Source organism: Erigeron canadensis, chromosome 3 (genome assembly GCF_010389155.1).
Source record: "Erigeron canadensis isolate Cc75 chromosome 3, C_canadensis_v1, whole genome shotgun sequence".
Lineage (NCBI taxonomy): Eukaryota > Viridiplantae > Streptophyta > Magnoliopsida > Asterales > Asteraceae > Erigeron > Erigeron canadensis.
In genome coordinates this window covers 143,094-168,641 of record NC_057763.1, presented here as the reverse complement: position 1 = coordinate 168,641, position 25,548 = coordinate 143,094, and the positions used below count along the sequence as shown (strand labels likewise).

Below are 25,548 nucleotides of genomic sequence, written 5' to 3'. Positions count from 1 at the left end.
TTTGTTTCAATTGCCGGGCTTAGTAGCGTGAACCTTTGACCCAAGTTGGGGCATCAAGATTATTGAAAAGTTAGGAGCTAGGGGAGCCTTGGCTCGTGCCAAGGGCAGCTTGGTAGCTAATAATGGTGAATGGTGCTCACCGCATTCATAAGGTGAACCCCAGATTTACCTAGCAGGTTTTGACCCAAACCTGGACTAGTGGTAGGGGAATTTGTAGTAATTTGTTTCAATTAAAAAAATTGATTGATTCTACCTCAGCTCGAGCTTCGATTAACTTGTTAGGAAGTTAATGCCATTCACCACATCAGAAAAAACCATTCATGGACTAATTTCTTTAAATCCAACTTTATTGGACCCACCTTATATTAATTATACACTCACAAAAGTTTTAAAAAAAAAAATTTGTTTAAACACTCGTCCCTGGAGGGACGAATGGGAAGGATGAGTCCAAGGACTAATCCAACCCTATGGTGTTCAATGGAGGATAAATCCTTCAAGGGAGTACGTAAGGCAGGTCCTTAATGTACAGTATGTTTTTTAATACAACAAAAGCAGTTAGCTATTTTGTTACAATTAAAGGAGTTTCAGAAGTTCCGTTCTAACTCTTTGAATTGTGATCTTGCGGTTAGTCATAAAAATGATGAGTGCTTCACTTCTTTAAATACCTGTCTCGGCTATTGATTTTATTTGAAAAGATTTTGTCATTTCTTGCCAATCAAATGTGTCAACATTATGTGAGGATGATCAACAGAGTTGAGCTTGGTAGGAGAAGTCCAGGGGACAAATACTCCCGACACGTGTAGTCAATACAGGATTTGTTCCTTCGACTTGAAAGTTGAAGTATGATACCATTGGCGCCCTCATTAGGACTAATTAAGATGTTTGCATGGCCGTGCCCAAATATAATCGAGAACCATCTAGATTTTCAAGGTAATCATTAATTAGTTATAGAATGAGAAACATAATTGTTAAATTATGAAATGACCTTGATCCATATTCATATTTTCAAGGTATCTGAAACAAAGGGATGATAAATGCCTTAACCATTTAAATATAATTTAAGAAACTATACTTAAATATTTCTGGCTTCATTAGCGTGTTGCTAGACGCTAACTAATGTTATTACCTTCATTTATTACGAGCTCAAGTGGGAGCTGTTAGTATATGATCATGTAAAATGAACGTATGTCCAGAAATGATTTAAGCCTACGGGGTCACACGTCTCGACACAAATGTAACTATAATTAATTAATATAATTAATGTAGTTTATCAATTAATTAAAGATCACGAAAAACTAACGGTCGTCCGTTAAAATGTTAATAGTTAACGGTACTTAACTGACAGACTTAACGGGGAAGATAATTGTGATTAACAGAACAATTAAGAAACCTCTAAAAAGTTCCTAGAGGGGGACACCCACAAGGATGGGAGGGTTTTCCAAAACCCTAAACTTGGTCATCAAGTTAACCTAATCCTATAAATAGAAGCCTAACCTAATTATTTTTGACACACAGTTCTAAAGGTTTTAAAAGCCCTAAAACTCTCCTCTCTCTCTTATTTTCGGTCCTATGGCTGAAATTCTTAACCCTCTTTTAGGGTTCTTGGTGATTCGATCAAAGCAAGGAAAAAGAGAAGTCAATCGTTGCCGGTTCGTGATTAAGTGCTAGCACGCATACATTCTAGTGTCGTGTGTGCAATCGTAGAGAGGTTTTACTTTAAACCTTTCAATAAAGTTTCTTACTTTTTATCTTCAATTAAAGGTATATTCTATCTCCTTTGGTTAATTAATTAACTACATAGTTTAATCTTCTGCTGCGTGCTTTATGATTTGATTTGATAAATTGTTATATAACCCAACAATAACTTGAAGCAATCTTTTCCCATTTGCTGAATACTTGTGAAAAACTCAAAACCTCAAAAACCTGTTCCTCGAAATGATGTTAGAATTAAAATAGTAAAGTACAAGTGCTTAAGTACAATTCGAGTAGTGAGTGCGTAAGTAATACAACGAGAACTAAATAAAAATCGTTTCGGATATCAAACGCACTGCAACCAAAATCTTGAATCCACCATTATTATTAAGTGGTGCCAGCCTTTTTTTTTTCTTATGGTTTATCTCTTTTTTATTTTGGCAATGGCAAGTGCTTAACTATTTGGTGCATCTTCCACATAGAGCTCCAAATGGATGCTTGAATAATTCTTTCTTTCTAGATAAAGTTGACAACCAACCCATTATTATTATTTGATTTTTAAGATCTAAACTAGTGTTATATTTGGCCGCAGGGAACGGCTGGGGATAACCGTAAAACAGAGTCATATTTTTTTAGTTATCAAATGATTAGTTAATACATATAGAGACATATAGTTAAACAACGCACTCTAACCTTTAAAACAAAATTTTGATTATAAAGTTAGTTACGAAAGACAGACAATGGATTGTAAAACTAAAAATAATACTACCAAAAGTTATGGCATAAAGATAAAATAAAGAAGAAAAATTAAAACGAGCCTTATCTTTTTCATAAAAGAAATGTAACTGTTGGCAGCAAGATTCGAACTTCGTTCTTTTAAAAATGAAGAATGATAGCTAGCCACATTTACAACCCAATCTATCACTTCTTTTGTTTACTTTGCCCCCGTCTATTTTATTAAATATAAACCAAAGTGACATTTAACAAATAAAAGAAAGCATTGGATAATTGTACATTATGTTTATGTGATTGTATGTTACTGTTAACGTGAAAATACTTTAGATAGGTTATAATTGAAACGACACAACACGATTAACGGAAAATAAGGAAATTTTTTTATATTTTTTATAAGATGCGCCGCATGTTTTTATACATGCGCCGCTTTTTTGTTCAAACATGAAACATGCGCCGCATTTTTTGCTCAGAAGACACCCAAACTTCAGACTTCCAAAAATGCGCCGAATGTACCAAAATATGCATCGCATATTTGGGTCTGAGAGGAACACACTCAATTTGGATACTTCAAATGACTTGCAAACTTTTACCAATCATTTCCAAACTTCAAAATGAGTTAAAGACACATGATTCAACATTCCGAAAGCATTCATTTAATCAAGTGTAACATTTACAACGAAACGGGTCACATTACCCAAGTTGTGTAACACCCCAAGATTTTAAGGTAAAAGAAATTAACCCCTTTTCATAATTTTGACATTAAATTAATTTCCTAGTATTTTATTTTTAGATATAGGGTTAATTTAGTTGGAACTTTAGCGGATAGCGGGTAAAATACCCACAAAAAGTGGGGTGGGTCGTGGCAACTCCAAAGAGTGTCAGTCCTCCACCTTGTTGATGAATCACTCTTCCATTACTAATTTTCTTTCTTCTTCACCTTTCTTCCATGCATTCCATCTCATTCTTTCAAAATCAAAGATAAATCCTCTCAAGTTCAAGGAAGAATTTATAGTATTAATCATCACCAACATATAATCTTCATTCAAGAATTCAAAAGTTAGGGTTTGTGGGTCTTGGTGGTGGTGGCCGAAAATTGAGTGGAAAAAGAGGGAAGGAATTGTGAATTGAAAACCCTAATATAATGTCTTCCATTGTTGAGGTATTGATTTTCCCTACTTTAGTTCTATCCCTCTTGTGAAAATTAGGGTTCATAGAGTGAACCGATTTGGGGGGTTTTAATAGGAAATGAATTATGGTTAATTTTCTCAAATTCCTTAGTTAACCTAGTTGTCATTGAGTTATATGATGTGTTTGATTATGAAATTGATAAGTTCATGTGATAAATTGAGTTTGTAAGAAAAGATGAATATTACTAGTTATTGAATGTGAATGAAAATGGTAGGTTGAACTACCTAATGTTATAGTTAAAGATGAAAGTAACTCAATGACAAATGGGTTGGGTTTTGGGTTTAGAAAAGGCTAGTGATTGAGAATGGCTAGATTGAACTAGTCAAGTTGTGAATGTAAGCTTATGCATTTCATGATATGATTATAGGTTGAAGCTTGTTTGTGCTTATTCATTTTAGCATTGTTGTCCTTTTTGCGGAGGAGGTGAGTATATTTGCATACCTTTATGTTTATGTTGGATCAATTGACCACATCATGTTGAAGCCTTTTGTCCATGGTGGTTTTGACCATTTCATGTTGAAGTTTGTAAATCCATGTGTGGTAATTGATGTGACATAAGCCCATGTGGGGCATTGTGATTATGAGGCCTAAGAACCTCCGGGGCCTAAGAATCCCAATAGTTATGATTGTTTAGCTTATATGGATCCATATATGTGTTGTTAGTGTACAAGGTGAATACGTAAATGTGACATGACGATGCCATAGGTTACATGTAAAAGTCCTTGTACTTTTCTCTCCTTCGTATTCGTAAATGTATGCAAGTATATTCACTAAGCCTTTGCTTATATTTTAGTTGTTTACCCTTTTATAGGTAGTTCCGGAAGAAGGAACTAGTATGTTGATTTGAAAGAGTTGACTAGAGCTTGAAGTGACTTTACAAGATTTGAAGGTATTAGGTCATCCTTGGAGGAATGACAAACTTTTGGTTTAGAGGCCTAGAATTCTCTCTCCTCATGGCTCTTGGTACATTTTGGTTTGATGGTTATACTTTTGTTAAAATTTTGTAAATGATCAGATGTAAAGTCTTAACAAATTGTGAAGTTGCACTTTGGACGAAAATAGTGTCTAAATGGGTATATGACCCATTAATGGTATTCAAAGGTTTTGAAACAATTTGATGTTGTTTTGAAATGTGTCTATGAAGTTGTTATAAATCTCTTGAAAGTGTCTTTCAGATGTTGGTTTGAAATTTGAAGGTTACAAGTTGTTCAGGTTCAAAAAGAGTATTAGGGTTGCTGTCAGGTGGCTCACTGCTGCGAAGTGGGGGTGACTTTGCCCACTGCGGCGCAATGGATTCCCACGGAAACAATTTTGGTTCCTCCCACTACGGCGCAGTGGGAGATGTATTGTATCCACTGCGGCGCAGTGGGGCATGTCATGTTCTGGCCGAGGATTTTCACTGCGGCGCAGTGGGGAGTCCTCGACCCACTGCGGTGCAGTGGGGTATAAAAAAAAATTCTTATATTTTCAGTTTATCGAGTTGAGTCCTTTCAAGTTGACATCAACTAGGTTTTTCAATACTTCAAGGTACAAAGAACCATGACTCCAAATCATCTTTATGCAAAAATATACAGAGAAAGACTTTACCAAAAACACTTCAAATGTACCAAGAGCCATTAGTCTAAAGGAGTCACTATGGGTTCTAGCCACAAACCAACCTTTACCGCAAAAGTCAACATTTTCACATTTCCTAATCAACATAAATCTTCAAAGCACATAATCTTGTTTCCAACTTCCGGAACAACCTATAAAAAGGGTAAGGAACCAAAAAGTAAGCAAAGCTTAGTGAATAATCTTGCATACGTTTATACACATGAAGAAGGGCAATGCACAAAGGTCTATTGCATATAGACTATGGCACCGTCGTGCCATATCTATAATACTCACCTTTGTGCCAACGCATTACATGGATCTATATAACCAAATGATTACAATCTCAATAAACAATATCAATGCTCCACATGAGCTATGTCCCACATGGACTATGGCCACTACTTAGTCTCGTAATCAAAGACGATCACTACTTAGGCTCAACGTCAAATCAATTACCACACACGGAATCCACCATCATATGATAATTGACCCAAGGCATATATAAAAGTATGCAAGAAAACTCACCTCCTCCGCGACAAATAGCATTAATCAAGATGACCGCATAACAACATATCGCTTTCACCTAGCAATAATCACAAACGCATATTTGGTTATCTAACACAATCGTGCATACACAAGGCCAACAACTCATATGTTACTATCTTTTCTAGCATCTCAATGCCTAACCCAACTTTTACATACTCACATTGACATTAAGTTGATTAATACCAAAATCACCAATTCATCTTATTCACAATTCAACCAAATATGGTCATATCAAAATTTCAAGACTATACATGTCAATGCCATTTCGTTATCACATCAAAATGTCTATGCTACTTTTACCCAAGAATCACAATTTCTATCTTTTCACAATCACTACCATATGGCCATACAATATTATTACTCAAAATCTTCATTTTCTTATTTTGACCATAAAAGCCATCAAAGACATTTTTATTAAAATATTCATGCATTCCATGTGAATATGCACAATTATAAGTAAAAATTTAGAAAAGCATTACAACATAAATCATCTCATTTAAAAATCCCTAACTTATCAATTTTCATGAATCCTAGCTTGAATTTTAGCAATTAATTCATTTCACCAAAACCCCTAAATTATTCATCCCAAGAACCCTAAAATCAAATAATGAAATAACTAAATTACTCATACCTTAAGGAAATAACAATAATTTTAGGGTTGGGATTCCTCAATTTCTTCTTCCTTCTTCTCAAATTCGAAACACACATATGCACACACTAAAATCCTCCAATCTAATTTACTAGAAAGCTTGAAGGTTATCATTATTTTTATCACTAGGAAGGTTTCTTTGATTTAAGTAGCTACAAGAATCTCAAAGCAATGAAGAAGAATTGCATGAGGTAAGAATAATGGTAGTATTAGGAGTGGTAATTCACAAAAAAGAAAGGGTCTGGCACTCCCTCTTGATGCCACGTAAAATATAAAACAAAAAGGGGTATTATATCCGCTATCCATTAAAGTTTGAACTAATTCAACCCCGTATTTAAAAATAAAATACTAGAAAACTATTTTAATGTCAAAAATTTAATAAAGGTTAATTTTCATTGACTAAAAAAATTAGGATGCTACAATAATAAATGTATTTTTGATATTTATAGTATAACATCATTCACAAAATTGGTCTAAATATATGTGAAGTGATGTTTTTGGTCCCTATGATATTGGCTTAGGCGATTTCGGTCTAAATAGACGGATCTGTCTATTTTTTACCGTTAAGGACATCATGTATAAACATTTGATAGACATTACTCTCCTTAATACAAACAAGACCATTTTTACAAAATAACTCAACCCTTTTTTTTTTTTAATTGATGGATGGGAATATGGGTGAAAGACATCTTTAGTTTTATATAAATTTCAAATATCATGAAAACTTGAAAGCTAAAAACAATTGAAAGGCTAATGCTTAGTTGAATCTTACATATTTGTTAAAATAATTTGTGGTTGTTTCATATTAAAACAATGATATTAAATTAACCAGGAGATATCCAAAATAAATAAATAAATAAAATAATATTTGATTTTTGTAAGTTTTTAGGTGAATCAATCTCCTATCATTTTATCCGTGGCTGTTGTTGTGTTATTATGGAGACTTCGGTATATTGATCTTTAAGAGAAAACCCACCAATAACAAAATGCAATACTATTTACAACTCGAAAATACCCGTAAGCCATTTGTCCATCTATCATATCTGATCCATAACGGCATCAATGATGGCGGCGAGTAAGAAGGGTGGTCATGGTGGTGCTGGGTTGGGAAGACAGGTTGTGGTGCTCCATGCGAAGAACATAATGCTCAGATCTGATCCATGAATATGTTTTTATTAAATTATATTTTTATATAGAATTTTTATCATATATTGTAATAAAATTTATTTATAAGTATTTAGTTTTATATCATTTAATATTTTATTATTTTTAACTCAATGTTTTAAAAACCGGACTAGATGTCAAACCCGTCTTCTTAATAAAGAATTAAAAAACAAATATGGAGTATACAGTAAGGTATTACAATTATATATCAGAAAAACAATATTGAATAAAAATTACAATGATATTATGCATAATTTTAAGTTAGATTAACAGAACATGCGATATATAGATTGATATTTAAATTGTTTAGTAATATTAGTCGATAATCTTAGGAAAACGTTAAAGCACAAGTAAACGACAATGCAAACATATCTGGATGAATGAAAGACATCCAAAGAAACGAAAACCTTACTTAGCGAAACCTCTAATAGATGATATATTCATTATTCAACTGTCTGGTCAAGGTTAACCGGAATTTAAACAACTATTAATGTAACTTCATGTTTTTGGTTAAATATTTTTCAACTAATGATATTATAAAAATTTAACATGCTATTAATTATATATATTTCTCGAGTATTATACAAATAATAATCTAGTTATTATAATTATATTATAAAACTAAAGGAATTGAACCTTTGATATGAAAAAAGTTATTTGACACTTTTTATAAGGATGTGATAATCGTACCACAACATTTGATATACTTACCATACTGTACATGTTTCATAACATACTGTACAACAATGCAATATATAAAAATGGTAAATTTATCAAATTCTGTGGCACGAATATCAATCTTTTTTTATAATGCTTGAGAGAACGTACGTCAGCAATAGCGAATCGTAGAACGTACGTCAGCAATAGCGAATCGTAGAGGTAAAACAGAAGTACGGGATGATGATGAGTCGATGACATCATAGAGATGCAGATAAATAGATAAAATAGTGGGGATCTCTAATGTACGTGGGGCCGTTTTGACCTTGTTTTGTTTCTTGACTACTACTTGCCTTAATTTTGTTTGTTTAGTAGTAGTAGTAGTATAAATACATAAACAAAGTTTCATGTCTCTTATTCATGACATCCCCCTGTCCGCCTGCAAATTTAAATTCAAATCAAATAAATTAAAAGTATAAAACTTCAATTCTACAAGAAAATCAAAAAAAGAAGAAGAAAGGATTAACTTAATTCATAAGTAGAAGTCGATAATGACGACAAGTGAGCGAGGCGGAGGAGGAGGAGGAGGGCGTAGTGTGGTAAGAAAGTATCTAGCGAGACCTCAACATGAAGGTGCTGGTGCTGTTGTTCGAAGAAGCATCGGAAGGTAATTCATTCATTGCTTACTTTATTATTCTCATTTAATCTATTATTATTAAGGAATTGATGAAATAAATAATGATGTAAGTATGTATGTATGAATCAGCAGGTTTGAGCTCAAATACTTTGATCCTTTCCTTGTTTTGGATGAATTTTCATGTGCGTACGCCTCCCTCCCTCTTTCCTTTTTCTTAACTTTTGATATATTAATAATGGGAAAATGATCCGTACCGCAGACTTTACCTAAACTTAGTTACCGTCACTTTAAAAAATGTTACAAATTAAACCTTTGAACTTGATAAACATACATAGCCCTCCCTATATTTTACATAACCTCCTCTGAATTTTAAGTAATCCCCTATTTTACCTACTACATGTTTCACCTAACCTTCCCCATTAATAATTTGCTTCTTCATCACAAGACCACTAAATAAATTTCAAATCAAATGTATAATAATAATATAAGGTTATATTAATTGTTATCGATATATGGTTTACGTTTATCTATAATCAGTTTTATTATTATTTTAATTATAGTATCTGCTCCTGCTGGATTTCCTGATCATCCACATAGAGGTTAGTATACGTAAATACGTAATTGGGAATATGATCATATTCATTCATTCAATTACCTACGTACTTACTTTCATTCATTTGTCATATATGTTTAGTTCAATTAACTCTACGTAAGTACGTCTTCAATTATTGATTGATTTTCATCATTTTCTTTAATTAATTAATTAATCTTCTCTTTTTATTTTAATAATAAAAAACAGGATTCGAGACGGTCACATACATGTTACAGGTATAAACATTACCCCCTTTGTCCCACTAGAAGTGTTATGTTTTGAATTTTCAAAGTCTAGCTTTTATAGCTTTGACCATACATGTTTTTTTTTGCAAGATAATACTTATAAATGTTATATGAATTGATTATGTTTTAGAAGTGTTTTCAATTATATAATTTTTATTAAGTTTTATATAACCCATATGTGAAGTTTAAATATTGTGGGTTCGGTCCTTCGGGATGCCTGTATCATGTGGGGATTATGATATGATGGAGGTATTTTACCAGTATCATATGACTCATTCGGTCAGGTCATCATGTCATCCATCCATACTCATGTGTAGTGATATGATATTATTATTATATAATATATGTGAAAATGGATTTTTAGTAGTATTAGTATAATATATAATTGACGATGATAATTAGGGAGGGGTAAGACATGAAGACTTTGAGGGACGGAAAGGGACTATTGGAGTGGGTGATTTGCAATGGATGACTGCTGGAAGAGGGATTGTCCATTCCGAAATGCCCGCTTCTTCTCATGGCACTCACAAAGGCTTGCAATTATGGATCAACCTCCCTTCCACCCACAAAATGTACGTCTTCCTATGCATGTTCATATTAATTATCAAGGATTTATGGTTGGTTCTTGATGATTAATTGATCGAATATATACTATGTACCAATGAATTAGGATCGAGCCGAGATACCAAGAAATGGCGAGTGAAAATATTGCGGAAGCTAGTGAAGGCGGGGTTACAGTTAGAGTCATAGCAGGGGAAAGTTTAGGGATCAAGTCACCAATCTATACAACCACGCCCACTATGTTTCTTGATTTTACACTTGAACCGGGAGCCCACTTGCAACAACTCATTCCCCAATCATGGAATGCATTTGTATACGTCCTACAAGGCGAAGGCGTCTTTGGGAACTCAAGATCATCTTCAACAACCCATCATCTCTTGCTCTTGGGTCCTAACGGGGATGGGCTCGAGGCTTGGAACAAGTCATCTAAATTGCTGAGGTTCATTCTTGTCGGGGGTGAGCCCATAGGTCAACCCGTTGTTCAATGGGGGCCTTTTGTCATGAACACGCAACAAGAGATCGACCAAACGATTCAAGATTATGAGAATTTTGAAAATGGGTTCGAGAATGCTAAGTATTGGAGATCTGACGATCAGGACTAACTTTTAGATGTTGATTACTTCTTATTTCTCTCTATTGTACGCTATTTCATAATTCATTCAAACAATAAATATATAAAAAAGTAATAATATACCTGAACGCCCAATTGTTTTCGGTGAATATTGGTATTCAATCTGGGAGCTTTTATGGTATTCAATTTGGTATGCAAAATGTTTGTGTTGTGTTATTTTTTTTTAAACATTAAAAATTACTTTTATTGATATGGAAATCTAGCCAGGAGCTAGAAGCCATACAAAATACCTAATCAAAGGGGAAATGAACATTGCAAAACAGAGCTGGGTACATAAATAGAGAAAAGATAGGAGCTAAATCCGAAAGCTACTCCATTCAGTCCAGGAGATATTATTAGAGGGTGCCCAGTTGGCTAGCCAGAAGTAACTTGTGCCTTTCAACTCTTTGACTGCATAGCGAAGAGACGAGGGTTTGTTAGAGAAGATTTGATCATTTCTAATTTTGCATAAGACCCAGCAGAAGGCGAGAGTGATAAGTTGGAACAGCTTTTGTTTCTTTGGGGTCGTGAAAACACGCTTGTGAATCTCCAGGAGTTCTTTCAAAGAAGCTGGCGTTCGGGGCTGGCCGGATATGGCACCATGCTGCTATGCAGCTCCATAATGAGTCAGCGAAAGGGCAGTGGATGAATAGATGCTTTACCGTCTATCGGTATGGGTATTGCAGAGTGAACATAATGGGGATGAGACACTGATGTTTCTTTCAAGCAGTTGGTCGGTTGTTGGTAGTCGATTCAAGTCTATCCTCCAGCCAAGCACATTAACTTTGAGTGGTGCCAATCGGTTCCATGGAAAGATCCATTGTTTAGGTCCGAAGGTTGCTTGTTGAAGTCTTGAACGCATCGACTTGACAGTGAAGCGGTTAGATGGATCCATCTTCCACTCCCATGAGTCGTTGTTGCTGGATGGTGTAATATTGAAGATTTTTTAACGGCTTATATTTCCTAACTTTATTTATGTATCGTATAATAAAAATGATGTATATGACAAAAAAAAAAAAAAATAGAAATAGACACCATGTTTTAAATGAGTTACATTTCTATAAACACTAGTTATAAAACCTCTGTTAAAAACGGACTGCGTTTAGAGAATTCAGATACCTTTAATGAAATAAGATTAAATACCGTTATAATCATATTAAGTTTTTAAAATACATTAAATGTGTACATCTATATATTAAGAGAGTTTATATATGTTGTTGGTAAATTTTTACTTTTTTAAAATGTCATTAGTAGTTAGCATCGCGGGGTGTTTTTATCATGAAAATCAAGGGGCATTTTTGTAATAGATCAATCACTTAAATGTTATGTGAGTACAACTGCAGCGATCATTTTCCCGCATAAAGATTTGAGTTTAAAGTGTTGGTTACAGATATAGTCACAACTATATTTGGTTATTAATACTCTATCCATCCCATTAAACTTGTCCACTTTTAAATTTTCAAAGTCAAACTTTATAAATTTTGACCATAAATTTTTTTATTTTTGTTATATAATATTTGATAAAAGTTATATGAATTGATTATGTTTTAGATTTGTATTTTATTGGTATAACTTTTATCAAATATTATATAACACAAATAAAAATATTAATAGCCAAAGTTCGTAGAGTTTGACTTGGAAAATATAAAAGTGGACAAGTTTAGTGGGATGGAGGGAGTATATTTTTTTCACCTCTTTTTATATATTAGTAACTTGTCTTCAGGTCCGTCCGATGGGCGTATAGTCTATATATGTGTGTGTGTGTGTATATGTACATATATATATATATATATACAAACGAGAGCGAGTATCTGCGCGTTGCGACGGTAAGATGGGAGGGGTGATAGGTCATACAGTGTGATAGCCAAATGCCTTAACCGTACGGGCTCCACCCTCGGATTTAAAAATTCTTCGAAAGCATATCGAATGACCTCTCTAATGAAAGAGCATGAAATTTTAAGAACACCCCTATAATTTTATAATTTATCGATGTACGGTTTTTGAGATAAAAGATTTTGAATGAATTGGAGATATAAATGATTTATGGAGGAGAGAAAAAAAATGATTGGTTGAGATTTGAGGAGAGAAAGGGTAATATGGTTATTTTAGGTAAATATTGAATACATAGGGGGACATTTTAGGAATTATCAATATAATAAATAACAAACGGGTGAAAAAAAATATAATCATCGTGCATTAATTGCTTTGTAAATCTTCGTGCATCAATTTAACCATGATATAAGGGTCAAGATCTTGTCTTATCTGTTTTACTTTAATACTTATTTTACAATACCTAATATATATATATATATATAACAAAGGTAATTATCGATATAATAAATAACAAACAGGTGAAAAAATAAAACATGAACAAAACAAATCAAGTTAATAAACCCTTTTGTAGTAGAAGAAAAATTCATAATCAAATTACAATTGACAACAGACTAAATTAAGAGGGATGAAAAATAACAATAACATAACAATTCATTATCAAATAATAAACAAACACGAACAAAATATCAAAAATAAAATTAAAGTGATATAAAAAACCATATGTTTTCTTTTTGTTGTCGAAAAATTTACTAAACTTGATTTGTTTATTAAAGATAGAGAGGAAAGGAATAATATGAGTGAGAATGATTAATAAAAATTTAGGTTGTATTTATAGTAATATAGGTCGACCTATAAAATTTTAATTAAAAAAATATCAAAAAATAGAGAATTCATTAGAGGGAGAATTAGGCTCAAAGAGGAGGATTAGGGGTATCAAGTGTACCCGTATATAAAATTTTAATTAAAAAAATATAGAAAAATGGAGGATTAATTGGGAGGGGAAATTAGGCTCAAAGAGGAAGATTAGGGGTGCCAAAAGTGTACCCCCAATCTCCCCTTTTAGTTATAATACTAGTGCTCAGACCCGTCCAATGAACGAGTGGTTTCAAAATATATTAATCAAAGCTAATATGATTCGAGCAAACATCAATATGATCAATATCACAACTTAATCAATATGAAAGCTAAAGTAAAAACATATAAAAATTTACTCAATTTAATTATTGATTCCAGTTTATCCCCCCCCCCCCCCCCCCACCCCCCAACCCCAAATTTAGTTAAATAAAAAATTTGCAACAAAGTATATAATTTGAAAAATACATATCAGTTCATTAACAAAGACCGTCTCGAACATTTTGATTTTCTTCGGGTTGTTTCACTCCAAAACAGTCAATACATGCACAAAACGAAGTCGTGGATGATGGTTAACATGTGTTGGCTTAAGATCTTCAAAATGAGCTAATGTGGTTTTATTTTTTATTGTTAAAAAAGAAGTCATAACAAACCTATAATGAAAAATAACCTAAATAAAAAGAGATAATAATAACAAGAACATAAGAATTAAATGTTAAATAATAATAATAATAATAATAATAATAATAATAATAATAATAATAATAATAATAAATAATGAACAAAGTATTTAAATTAAAAAAAACCCTTTTGGTAGTCGATCGTAAGTTTTTTTGCCATAGTTTTTTTTTGTTCAGAATATGTGAGGGTTTTTTCTAGGTTATATATATTTATATATGTATATATAGATAAATAGATAATTTTTGAGATAGTTTTAAGGATAACAAGAGTTTTTAATTAATAATAAGGTCAGACATTTATTAAATCAAATAAAATATTAAAAAAATAGAGGATTAATAAGAAGGGTGAATTCGACTCAAAGAGAGGAATTAGGGTAAGTGTACCACCACCCTCCTCTTTTAATTATCTACTAATAAACTAAAACAAGATTGCAACCTTCTTTAAACGACATGTGGCGTTTTATTAAAACGACAAGTGTCACTTTTATCAATTATCATATTCATTACTTAAACTTATTTAATTTTTAATTATAGATAGATTTAATAAATAAATCTCATGTATCCGTATGAATTTAGGATATCTACAAGTTAATAGATAAATACACATTGATATCAAGATACTCAACGTAAATAAATTGATCAACCGATTAGTCGATTATCCACTGCTAAGATGCTCCCTTTCATTTGATGATGGGGAATGTATCGGTGTCATAAATGATGTACATCTATAAAAAAAAATTGATCAAAGTAATATAGTATTTGTAATTACGAACCCTCTTCCGTCCTCCCCCGTTTCTTAAAGTTCGAGATCTTCTACTTCCAACTCTTTCAGGTTGCTAAAAAATTCCTTATTTTGATCTTTACTTGGTCATTACTTTAATGGTATTCATCATCATCATCATCATCATTATTATTATTATTATTATTATTATTATTATTAACTAATTTCATTCAATATAAAATATATATATAATTTTTAACAATGAGTTAGTTGTTAACAGTTAGCATTCGAGACACCACATTGACATCCAATTGGGTAGTATGTGATGCTCGAACCACGCATGCCTGGGATGAAACCCAGGACTCTCGAACCCCCCCCCCCCCCCAAATAATACACCCCTACAAATGTAGAAAGTGAGATTCGAACCCTGGGAAACCTAGATACAAGTTGTGCTCTCACTCTTTTTTGGATACAAAAACATATTCTATGATGCGTTACGAAAAATTTAACAGCGCAATAGCTAATCAATCTGTATATCGCACAGGTATTAATACTAGTATTATAGATAGATCGGTAAATTGGTTAATATTGTTATAAAACATTTTTTTTGTTTTTATAATAAATAGGTGTAAATCTCATGTTAAACCACGGGCTACATGTAATATATTTACATAATTAGTCAAATGATTTTCTACATGGTTACTTATATAGTTATACTAGTGCTCAAGCTCGTCTATTGGATAAATAGTCTCAAGCTATATAAATCTTATAATAATTGTGAAACAAAAAGTGTATGACTAATATCACAACTTAATGAATGCGAAAGTTAAAGAATAAACATATTAAAATTAACTCCATATAAATATTGATTCCAGTTTACCTTTATTTTTTTCAAATTTAGTTAAATAAAAAGAGAAGCAAAAACCTTTTAGGTAGTCGATCATAGCTTCTTTTTCTTGCCGTAGATTTTTTTAATAATAAAGATTTTTTTATAAGATTTTTTTTATTGAAGGTAGGCTATTTTTTATTAAATAAATATTAAAAAAATATAAGATTAATAAGGAGAGAGTATTAGGCTAAAGGAGGGAGATTAGGGGTGCCAAGTGTACCCCCAGCCCCCTCTTTTACACATTTAATGAATTGTTAATATACTAATGCTCAGACCCGTCCATTGGACAGATAGTCTCAAGATATATAAATCTAATAATAATAATTGTGAAACAAAAAATGTATGACCAATATCACAACTTAATGAATACGAAAGCTAAAGAAGAAACATATGAAAATTTAACTCCATATATATATATATATATTGATTCCAGTTTACCTTTTTTTCTCCCAAACTTTAGTTAAATAAAAAGATAAACAAAAAGTGTATGACCAATATCAAAACTTAATGAACAGGAAAGCTAAAGAAGAAACCATATGAAAATTAACTCCATATAAATATTAATTCCAGTTTACCATTTTTTTTCAACTTTAGTTAAATAAACGGAGAAACAAAAGTGTATGACCATTTAAGGCTGACAATTGGGTACCTGTTAAGACCTGTTAAAGTACATGTTAAGCAAAAAATGTACTATGCAATTTTTTCTATTTTTAAAAATAATTGTTTTTAATATTTTAAAGTTCAAGATTTAACTTTTTTTATACATAAAATGAATAACTGTCAAACTCAAATCATCAAAGGCAAGTGTTAAATGATTCATTTTCATGTTTTAAAGCTGAGAATTTTGTGCGCACCGAACCTGTTAAGACATGACTTGCCAACCAATATCACAACTTAATCAATACGAAAGCTAAAGAAGAAATATATGAAAATTTCCAAATGTGGATAATGCAAGAAAGATAAGGAAACAAATTCTTGATAAAAAAAAAAGAGTCGAGCCAAAAATCTTGCAAAGCCATCCCATGTTGTGTTAAATCCTAAACATAACGTGGTTCAAAGGGATTTAACTAAAGGTATTATTTAAAATTGATATCATGCTTTTCATAAGATCTGAAGTATATCTGTCATACACAAACTAAAATGATGAATTGTTTCACCATGCTAAATAATCATACTAAAACATTCAACACCATATCAATACGTAGCATTTTCCCTTGATAGAATAACAACGGCTAAAAAATTACAAATGAGCTAGTTTCAAAACAGATTAAAAATAATCATAGTCGATATATTAAAGTAATAACAATCTTACTCATAGCAATATTGAACTTTTTATCTAAAAGCTTATAGAAAGATATAATCGTAAATCCTAAGAGTTAATATAGGTTACACATACAAAATTTAATATATAATATTTAGATTAGTTAAGTCATATATCACAATTTAATCAACACGAAAGTTAAAGAAAAAACATACGGAAAATTAACAGTTTCTTATATTGTAAAAGTGTTAATTATATAATTTGAAAAAGACATACCAATTCATCAACAAAGACCATCTCGAACGTTTTGATTTTCTTCGGGTTGTTCCACTCTGAAACAGTCCATAAATACACAACACAGAGTCGTAAATGATGGTTAACATGTGTTGGCTTAAGATCTTCAAGATGAACTAATGTGGTTATATTTTTTGTTGTTGAAGAAAAAGCCATAACGAACCTATAATGGACAACAAACTAAATTAAAAGAAATAATAATAAGAATAACATAAGAATTCAATGTTAAAAAATAATAATAATGATTAATTATGTGCAAAGTATATAAAAAGAAAAACCTTTTTGTAGTTGATCGTAGTTTTTTTTTTGTTGTCGTACGTGAGTTATATTATAGATTACCAATAAAACCGAAAATTGTAAATTAATTATTTTTAAATTGGGTGAAATTATAAATTGGTGATGGAAAACCTAAAAGTATAATTAATTATTTTTAAATTGGGTTAAAGTGTAATTTAGTGATGAAAAATCAAAGGTGTATGTTAACTATTTTTAAATTAGGTTAAAAAGTGTAAATTGGTGACGAGATTCCAAAAAGTGTAAATTAATTGTATTAGATTGGGTTAAAGTGTAAATTGGTGATGGAAAACCAAAAAGTGTAAATTAATTTAGATTAATACTAAAAAATTAGAAGATTAATAAGGATGGATCCTTAGACTACTAGTGATTTTGCTAGTAGTTTATATATATATATATATATATATACATTTCTGTTTTTAAAAAAAATAAGAATGAAGAATTAGACTAAAGAAAGAGGATTAAAAGTGTCAAATATACTCCAACTCCCTCTTTTAGTTATTATATTATTATAGATAACTTTGACGATAGCACACTTACATCTAAAATACAAAAGTTGTCTCTTTAATTTAAAGCCATAATAAATTAATAATCTTTAAAGTTCTCAAGACTTCAACTCTTCTCCGGTTGCTACCTGGCCCACCATGACCGGCCCAGTTGTCCAGACAAACTAAAGCCGTCTTAATGTCTTATTTCTCATAAGCCTATTAACAATCAAATGGGGTCTTAATATTACCGATAAGCGATGGTTTAATGGCGACAGTGATGGCAGTGGATAGGTGATTAGGTGGTACTGCGAGCATGGCATTAGGGATGTGGTTTTTAATATAAAAGATGTAATGTAGTTATTTAAAATTTATGATCGATGTTGTAATTAAGTTTATTAAGAATATTACATGTATTTCAAGTAAATATTATAAGGTTTTTACATGAACATATTTAAAATAATGAGTAAAAACTAAAGAATATTTTAGAGCTATCAACAAATAAATTATTATTATTATTACTTTTTTTTTAAAGATTTTAATGTTGATACACCGTCCGTTACACCTAAAAAATAAATTTCTTTAAAAAGCATTGTGCCAATAATCACCCATGACTTATGTGCACCACATTTCCACTAGGATCATAAAGGCTTTTTAAATGTCTAATAATGTGATATAGATAATTTGAGAAGACGAATAACTAACAATACTATATAAACCATGTACTTCACCTTTACCCCTTTATACTTGAATAAATAATGCACATAAATGTTCTTATTCCATATGTCTTCTAAATTTCATTTCAAGCATTCTGCAAATATATTTACATATATACCAACTTTTCACAATACACTCACTTTATTACCAAAACTAAATCCAAAACTGCCAATATTTATAACATCTATAAGTAACAATGTCACAAATCTACTTTACAAAATAAAATAAAAAAACAATTTCACAAATCTGCAAACTTATATCCATCTAATCTCCAAGTTCAAACTAAAACTACCATTTAATTTGAACCATTTCACAACTTGTTTGACGTTTATAGATCAACACAACATAAACACATATTTTCAAATAATGAAACCATTAATTTGTTCTTAACACAAAGTACTAGACACTTATAGTCTAAGAATATTTTAAACGTGACCTAAATTTAGTCTAAAAATAGTCTGAAAATTAAGAATACAATAACTCAAATATAAAAGAAATGATACATCTTTTTAGAATCTTTCAAAAGAGACCTAAAAATAAAATGATAACACATGCAAATAAATGGTAAATATTGAAAAAAAAAAAAAAAGATTATTAACATATATGTCAATTATCTAAAATATTAGCATGTCAATGATTTTACGTGTAGAAATCAAAATAAGATTAGAAAGAGAAATTTAGTAGAATCGATAAGTAATCATTTTATGATTTAAAGGAATTTTAGTGTAATAGTTAAGTGGATATATGATTAAAACAGTTTTTTGCAATAAAAAAATGAAAAGAAAAGAACAACAAATTACCAAGTTTGAGTTTTGAGGAAAAGAAAAGGAGAAAAGAAAAAGGAAAAGAAAAAGAAAAAGATATTCTGTGTTGTTGTAGGTAGAATGGAATGGATTAGATGATGATGAGGATACAATAAATGGAAGTAACGGTGAAGAAGAAGAAGCCGGAGGGATGAAGAGCAAATACATAAAACTTATCATATTTCTATTCATTCTCAATTCAATCACCCTTTCACTCTATTTCTCTTCCTCTTCTGATTACTTGCACCGCCGCCGTTTCACCCTTCAACAACTACATAAAACTAATAATTCCTCCAACTTACTTCAACAGCTACATAATAACAATAAGCCATGGCCGATCTTGCCTTCTTACCTTCCATGGCGCTCTTCCAAACTCCCTCCTCCTAAGTTGAGATCATGTGAAGCCTATTTCGGCAACGGATTCACTCGCCGTCTCGATCTCCTCCCAGAAACAACAGATGGAGGATGGTTTAGATGTTATTACAGTGAGACTTTACGGAGTTCCGTATGTGAGGGTGCAAGTTTGCGTATGCATCCTGACAAGATCAAGATGTCCGCCGGCGGTGAGGCTATTGAGTCTGTCATCGGCCGCTCTGAAGACGAAGAGCTCCCACTCTATGAACCCGGTGCTTTTGATTTACTTGTGCCCAACAACGACAAGAAGGAGTTTGGTAGCTTGTTGAATGAGTATTGGCCGAAACAAGGCGGAAGGCATCCGATGCGTGATCTTATCGATTCCGTTCGCTTAGCCTCCCCAAATCAATTCCATTGCTCTCAGGTGCCTATTTCTGTTTCTGTTTCTACTTCCACTTCCACTTCCACTTACATACATACTTCATTATATCTATGTAATCATCATCACAGTAATAGTAATAAATAAATTGATCAGGAACTCTGGATTATATTACATTTATTGCATACAATCTTATTAGATTACAAGATTTGCATTCATTTAATAACATTCCTTATCTCATTCCAAAGTCTGGATTTTTTTTTTTTTTATTAGATTATTATTGTTATGGTTGTACAATGTCATTGTCTTTGCTGCCTGGCTCCCTATATTCTTTTTTCTGTTACGTTACGTCTTTAGATTCACTTGCCTTGTTTTCACTTTCCACCTATTCCATTCCTTAGATATTTATTCCTTCAGAATCCAATTCCTCTGTTTTCATTTCCTTTGGAATCCAATTCTCTTGACAATTTTACCAAAAACATTATGCCAACCAAATGCTACCGTATTGTTTTGAAAAAAAAAAAACAAATGGGAAAAAGGGTCACGAAATTAGTTAAAGCGGAATACTAAAGTAGAGAAAGATCTTGGGTTGAAAAGTGGTTGTAGGGTTAATGGACTGTAATGGAAGTGAAACCACCATACACAAACCAAAACCAAAGGAAGTGAATGAATGAATAGGAGGGACTCCGAGGAAATACCTAAAACTGCTTATATTTTATTTATTCTGATTACATTAACTCTTTGACTTTATTTCTCTTCTCACCTTTCTTATCACTTCCGGCTGTAAACGGTTCGGTTCGGTTAGCTACAGATCTCGAACCGTTTTTTCGGGTTCAGTTCGGTTATCTAGAAATTTTGAACTGTTAATTTCGGTTACCCAAAAAAATCGGTTAATTGCGGTTCGATTTCCGGTTAACCATTTATTAAAGTCATGTTAATATAAAGTTTCAAGTTTTCAATTATAATAGTCAATTTACATTATAATTAACTAATTTTTCTATGTATATTAGTCATTTAACTACATCAATATTTTTTTTATAAATAAATATACATTAAATCTAATTTTTGAATATTTTTTCTATAATGTTATATTTATGCAATGCAAGTTTCTATCTAAAAGTATCATGATTTACTACTAAAACTAGCTAATCAACCCGGTTTCAACCTGGGTTAACTGACAGACGTTTTGCAAATAAACCGAATGATACCCGGTAGCTTTACAATATGTTGTTGAAAAACAAAAATAAATGGAAACAAAAGTTGTATAGTTGTGGACACATGTTAAAACACATTCGGTTCGCAAAAAAAAAAGTTATCGGGAAAAACAAACATACCATAGTTTCGGCCTATTGTACGAAAAAATAAGGTAATTAAAATCTTAAATAATAATATGGACATTTAATAAAAATCTATATTAATGATGCATATTTGGAAAAAAAAAAATCTATTAAAAAAATATATTTTGAATTTTAAATAGAAAAATATGATGATGTCATAATTAAATTAAGGAGATGTGTGGTAATACAAATTTTAAAAAATCTTATGTCATCACAATCTTCCTTTATTAATATAATAGATGTCCTCTATATGATATTACTAATATTTTTGATAAATATTTTAAACAAAGTTAACAACTTTTCTTAAAAGGATTTTGTATATATAAGAAAATTAATTAGAATATCGTTCGGTTAACCGTGGGTAATGAATATTAAAAACCGTAACCGAACCGTTATATATCGGTTTTTTGCTTTTTGGTTTTTTTGGGTTTCGGTTTTTTCGATTTCGGATCACGCGGTTCGGACTGTTTTTTCGGTTTTCCGGTTAATTTTCTACCCCCCTTGTCATTCCACCCTTCCACAACGTGATTTCCGCTTACCACCTCAATTTAATTAAACTCAACAACAACAACATTTGATTGCTAGTACTAATAAACCATGGCCTTTCTTGTCTTCTTACCTCCCATGGTCTTCTTTAACTTCCAAACCTATCCGGCTATCCTTTCAGACCGAGTTGGTTTCACCCCAAACCCTCCTCTCAAGTAGATGAAAGTGGAGGATGGTTTAGATGTTATTACAACGAGACTTTAGGGAGTTCCATGTGAAGGTGGAAGCTTGCATATGCATCCTGATAAGATCAAGATGTCTAATGGTGGCAAGGTTATCGAGTCTGTCATCGGTCACGCTGAAGATGCAGAGCTCCCTGTCTTTGAACCCTGTGCTGTTAATATTATGCAACTTAACGTTAATGTTGTTTATGATAATAAATCCGACGACAATAAGTTAGTTAGTGAGGGTTTGTCGAATGCCTGATCTTAACGATTACATTCGTTTAGTCCCCACAATCAGTTTTATTGCTCCTGTATCACCTTAATACCGCTTCTCTACTCTACTCTACTCTATTTCCTCATTGTTTATGTTTATATATCCCCCCACCCCCTCAGCTGATTTAAAAGTCTGGATTTTTTATTTCCATTTTTATTAGATTGTGCTTGTAGAATGTCATTGTTTTTACTAGCCTTATATTCTCCTTTTTATATTTTATGATATATATGTAGTAATACATTACATTTTCTTTATCTGAAATCAATTGTGATTTGCATTGTAGTCATCAATAAATTCACATGTAATCTGAGATGCTGATGTCTTGAGTTAGGGAATTTATTTTATGAACTTTCTCTATTGGGCCACAGGGATTAATCATAACGTAATATGATTACAATGATCTTGTACTCTCCAATCTAATTTATATATAAAATTTGTTATTTCAGTCACTTATTTTCCAGGTTTAGTATACTTCTGATTCAGGTACAACTTACAACTTGCTAAGTTGAGTATATTATTATCTTTTTATATTTTTATGATGATGATGAGATATGATTATAATGATATAGGTCTGTGTATACATGGTTTTCATCCTATGTATACTATAAATAATTGCATTTTCATTTATATATTTAAATAAGATGTTATGGTAACATCACTAAATAAAGTTAAATCTCAAGAATGTCATACTTAAGTAGTCAAATTATTAGGCCGAACATCTGTTTCTATAACATTCCTAAAACCTCTTGTCTACAAGGTGAAACTTTTCACTTTTAAATTTCTTATTTGTGTTTTTATGTGTTCAAGAATCAGTTGTATCGAGAATTCGAGATTATCTATACTTCTATAGATAAAGGAAATAATCAATTACATTCTTCTCCAAAGCTGTGTATTTTTTATTTCCATTTTAATAAGAATGTGAGTGTTGAATGTCTCTTTGGATAGCTTAAATTCTACATGCATATTATATCTTTCCATGTGTAGATTAAATTGGAAAAGTATAAGTTCAATATTAGAAACAATTTTCTATAAAAAATTACCTTCTAATGTTAGATGGACAAGAATTAAATATTATCTGCCTCGTATTCACATACTATAGTTTAACTGAATATTATATTATTGACTTGAAATGCTCTCATGATAGTGGATTGAGGAGCCAACACTTTTGATCACTCGCTTCGAGTATGCCAACCTTTTTCACACGGTCACCGATTGGTACAGTGCCTATGTGTCTTCAAGAGTTACTGGCTTGCCAAACCGGCCTCAACTGGTTTTCATAGACGGCCACTGTATGGTATGATTCTCAGGCTCCCTCACTTGGATATTCATTGTCATGTTACACATGTTAAATGTAAGATAAATGTTATTTAAAAAATATATTAGGTTGTTATCTATATGGGTCAATCATTTTTGACGTATTTTGAATGGTCCCAAACTAGCCATTTCAATCCCATATCCGACCTTCGCATTTTGCCACCTTTAGACTTTAAGAGGCTCTCTATAATACTGAAAATTTTCATGATCCATTTTACCGGTGATATTTCAGACGCAATTGGAAGAAACATGGAGGGCTGTGTTCTCAGGTCTAAGATATGCTAAAAGTTTCACTGGTCCTGTCTGCTTTCGTCATGCTATCCTCTCGCCATTAGGGTATGAAACTGCCATGTTCAGGGGTTTGTCTGAAAATATTGATTGTTATGGAGCTTCAGCCCCTGATTTATGGCAGAACCCTGATGACAAAAAAACGGCCCGAATTTCAGAGTTTGGGGAGATGATACGGGCTGCATTTTCACTTCCCTTACACCGACACCACCACAGTTCAAAATCAGGGTCACTAGATTATAATGTTTTGTTTGTGCGACGTGAGGATTATTTGGCCCATCCTCGCCATGGTGGGAAGGTTCAATCAAGGCTTAGCAACGAACAAGAAGTATTTGATGCATTAAAGATCTGGTCATCGACTCATACAAAATGCAAAATTAATCTAATTAACGGACTATTTGGGCATATGTCAATGAAGGAACAAGTGATAGCTGTACAAGATGCATCGGTTATTGTGGGTGCTCATGGTGCAGGACTCACTCACATAGTATCGGCAACAGATGCGGAAGTTTTAGAGATTGTTGCAAGCGAGTTTAGGAGACCTCATTTTGAACTTATTTCTCGGTGGAAAGGGCTGAATTACCACCCTATATATTTGAGTGGATCGCATGCCAATCCAACAGTAGTTATCAAAAAGCTCAGGGATATTTTGAAGAGCTTAGGATGTTAATATGGAGTTGAATCTGTAATATTTCACGTACCCTTTGATTTTGGGGCATAGCATTTTTAGAGAATAGAGATTGTTCTCTTTCTCTTTGTTGACACGATTCAATATTGTCATGGATGGGTTTAGCATAATTATCATATGGCTTGAAATATTGAAGCAGTTGCCAGTTAATGAAGAGGCGGGGTCAAAGCATACTGGTTTTCTGCTGAAACACGATTTGAAATGACATGACATACGGAGTGTCTTTGTGTTGCTGTTTTTATACGAATAACAATTTACAACTATCGGTTGACATCATTGAACATAGTTACTGTACTATTTGCTAGATTGTAAACATGTGCAGACTTTCGAATTTTGATTATGCATCTTTACTCTTTTTGTATCTAGTTCTTTATCCGTTATTCAATCAGATTATCAGTTTTTAATAAGCGATTCAAACAATCACTTGATCACAATCTAAGGACAGGTGTTGATACAGGAGCATAGGTTAAGCGTTCTAGTCCAATTCATAAAAGGCTGCATCACTT

At 32.0% G+C, this 25,548-nt stretch overlaps 2 protein-coding genes across 3 annotated transcripts; both read left to right on the top strand.

The window, feature by feature from the left end:
• The first annotated feature begins 8,671 nt into the window (after positions 1-8,671).
• Positions 8,672-10,979, top strand: LOC122593858 (pirin-like protein). Of its 2 annotated transcripts, none has more exons than XM_043766307.1 (6): positions 8,672-8,891; positions 8,994-9,043; positions 9,422-9,460; positions 9,661-9,689; positions 10,101-10,270; positions 10,369-10,979. In XM_043766307.1, exons 1-6 carry the CDS (start codon positions 8,776-8,778, stop codon positions 10,859-10,861), a joined length of 897 nt encoding a protein of 298 aa, XP_043622242.1. In that variant the 5' UTR covers positions 8,672-8,775; the 3' UTR covers positions 10,862-10,979. The 2 variants fall into 2 exon arrangements, with proteins under 2 accessions (XP_043622242.1, XP_043622241.1); XM_043766306.1 differs by having other exon boundaries at positions 8,991-9,043.
• An 8,600-nt stretch (positions 10,980-19,579) lies between these two features.
• LOC122592692 (beta-1,2-xylosyltransferase) lies at positions 19,580-25,403 on the top strand. Its single transcript, XM_043764979.1, has 3 exons — positions 19,580-20,476; positions 23,897-24,046; positions 24,299-25,403. The coding sequence occupies exons 1-3, from the start codon at positions 19,850-19,852 to the stop codon at positions 25,022-25,024; spliced, it is 1,503 nt and encodes a 500-aa protein (XP_043620914.1). The 5' UTR covers positions 19,580-19,849; the 3' UTR covers positions 25,025-25,403.
• The last annotated feature ends 145 nt before the right edge of the window (positions 25,404-25,548 follow it).

Bases quoted from the DNA above. Each gene is read 5' to 3' on its own strand.
- LOC122592692 (XM_043764979.1), top strand. From the start codon at position 19,850: ATGAAGAGCAAATACATAAAACTTATCATATTTCTATTCATTCTCAAT. The intron at 20,477-23,896 runs GTGCCTATTTCT...CTCTCATGATAG, and splicing joins ATCAATTCCATTGCTCTCAG to TGGATTGAGGAGCCAACACT. The intron at 24,047-24,298 runs GTATGATTCTCA...GTGATATTTCAG, and splicing joins TCATAGACGGCCACTGTATG to ACGCAATTGGAAGAAACATG.
- LOC122593858 (XM_043766306.1), top strand. From the start codon at position 8,776: ATGACGACAAGTGAGCGAGGCGGAGGAGGAGGAGGAGGGCGTAGTGTG. The intron at 8,892-8,990 runs GTAATTCATTCA...TGTATGAATCAG, and splicing joins GTTCGAAGAAGCATCGGAAG to CAGGTTTGAGCTCAAATACT. The intron at 10,271-10,368 runs GTACGTCTTCCT...CCAATGAATTAG, and splicing joins CTCCCTTCCACCCACAAAAT to GATCGAGCCGAGATACCAAG.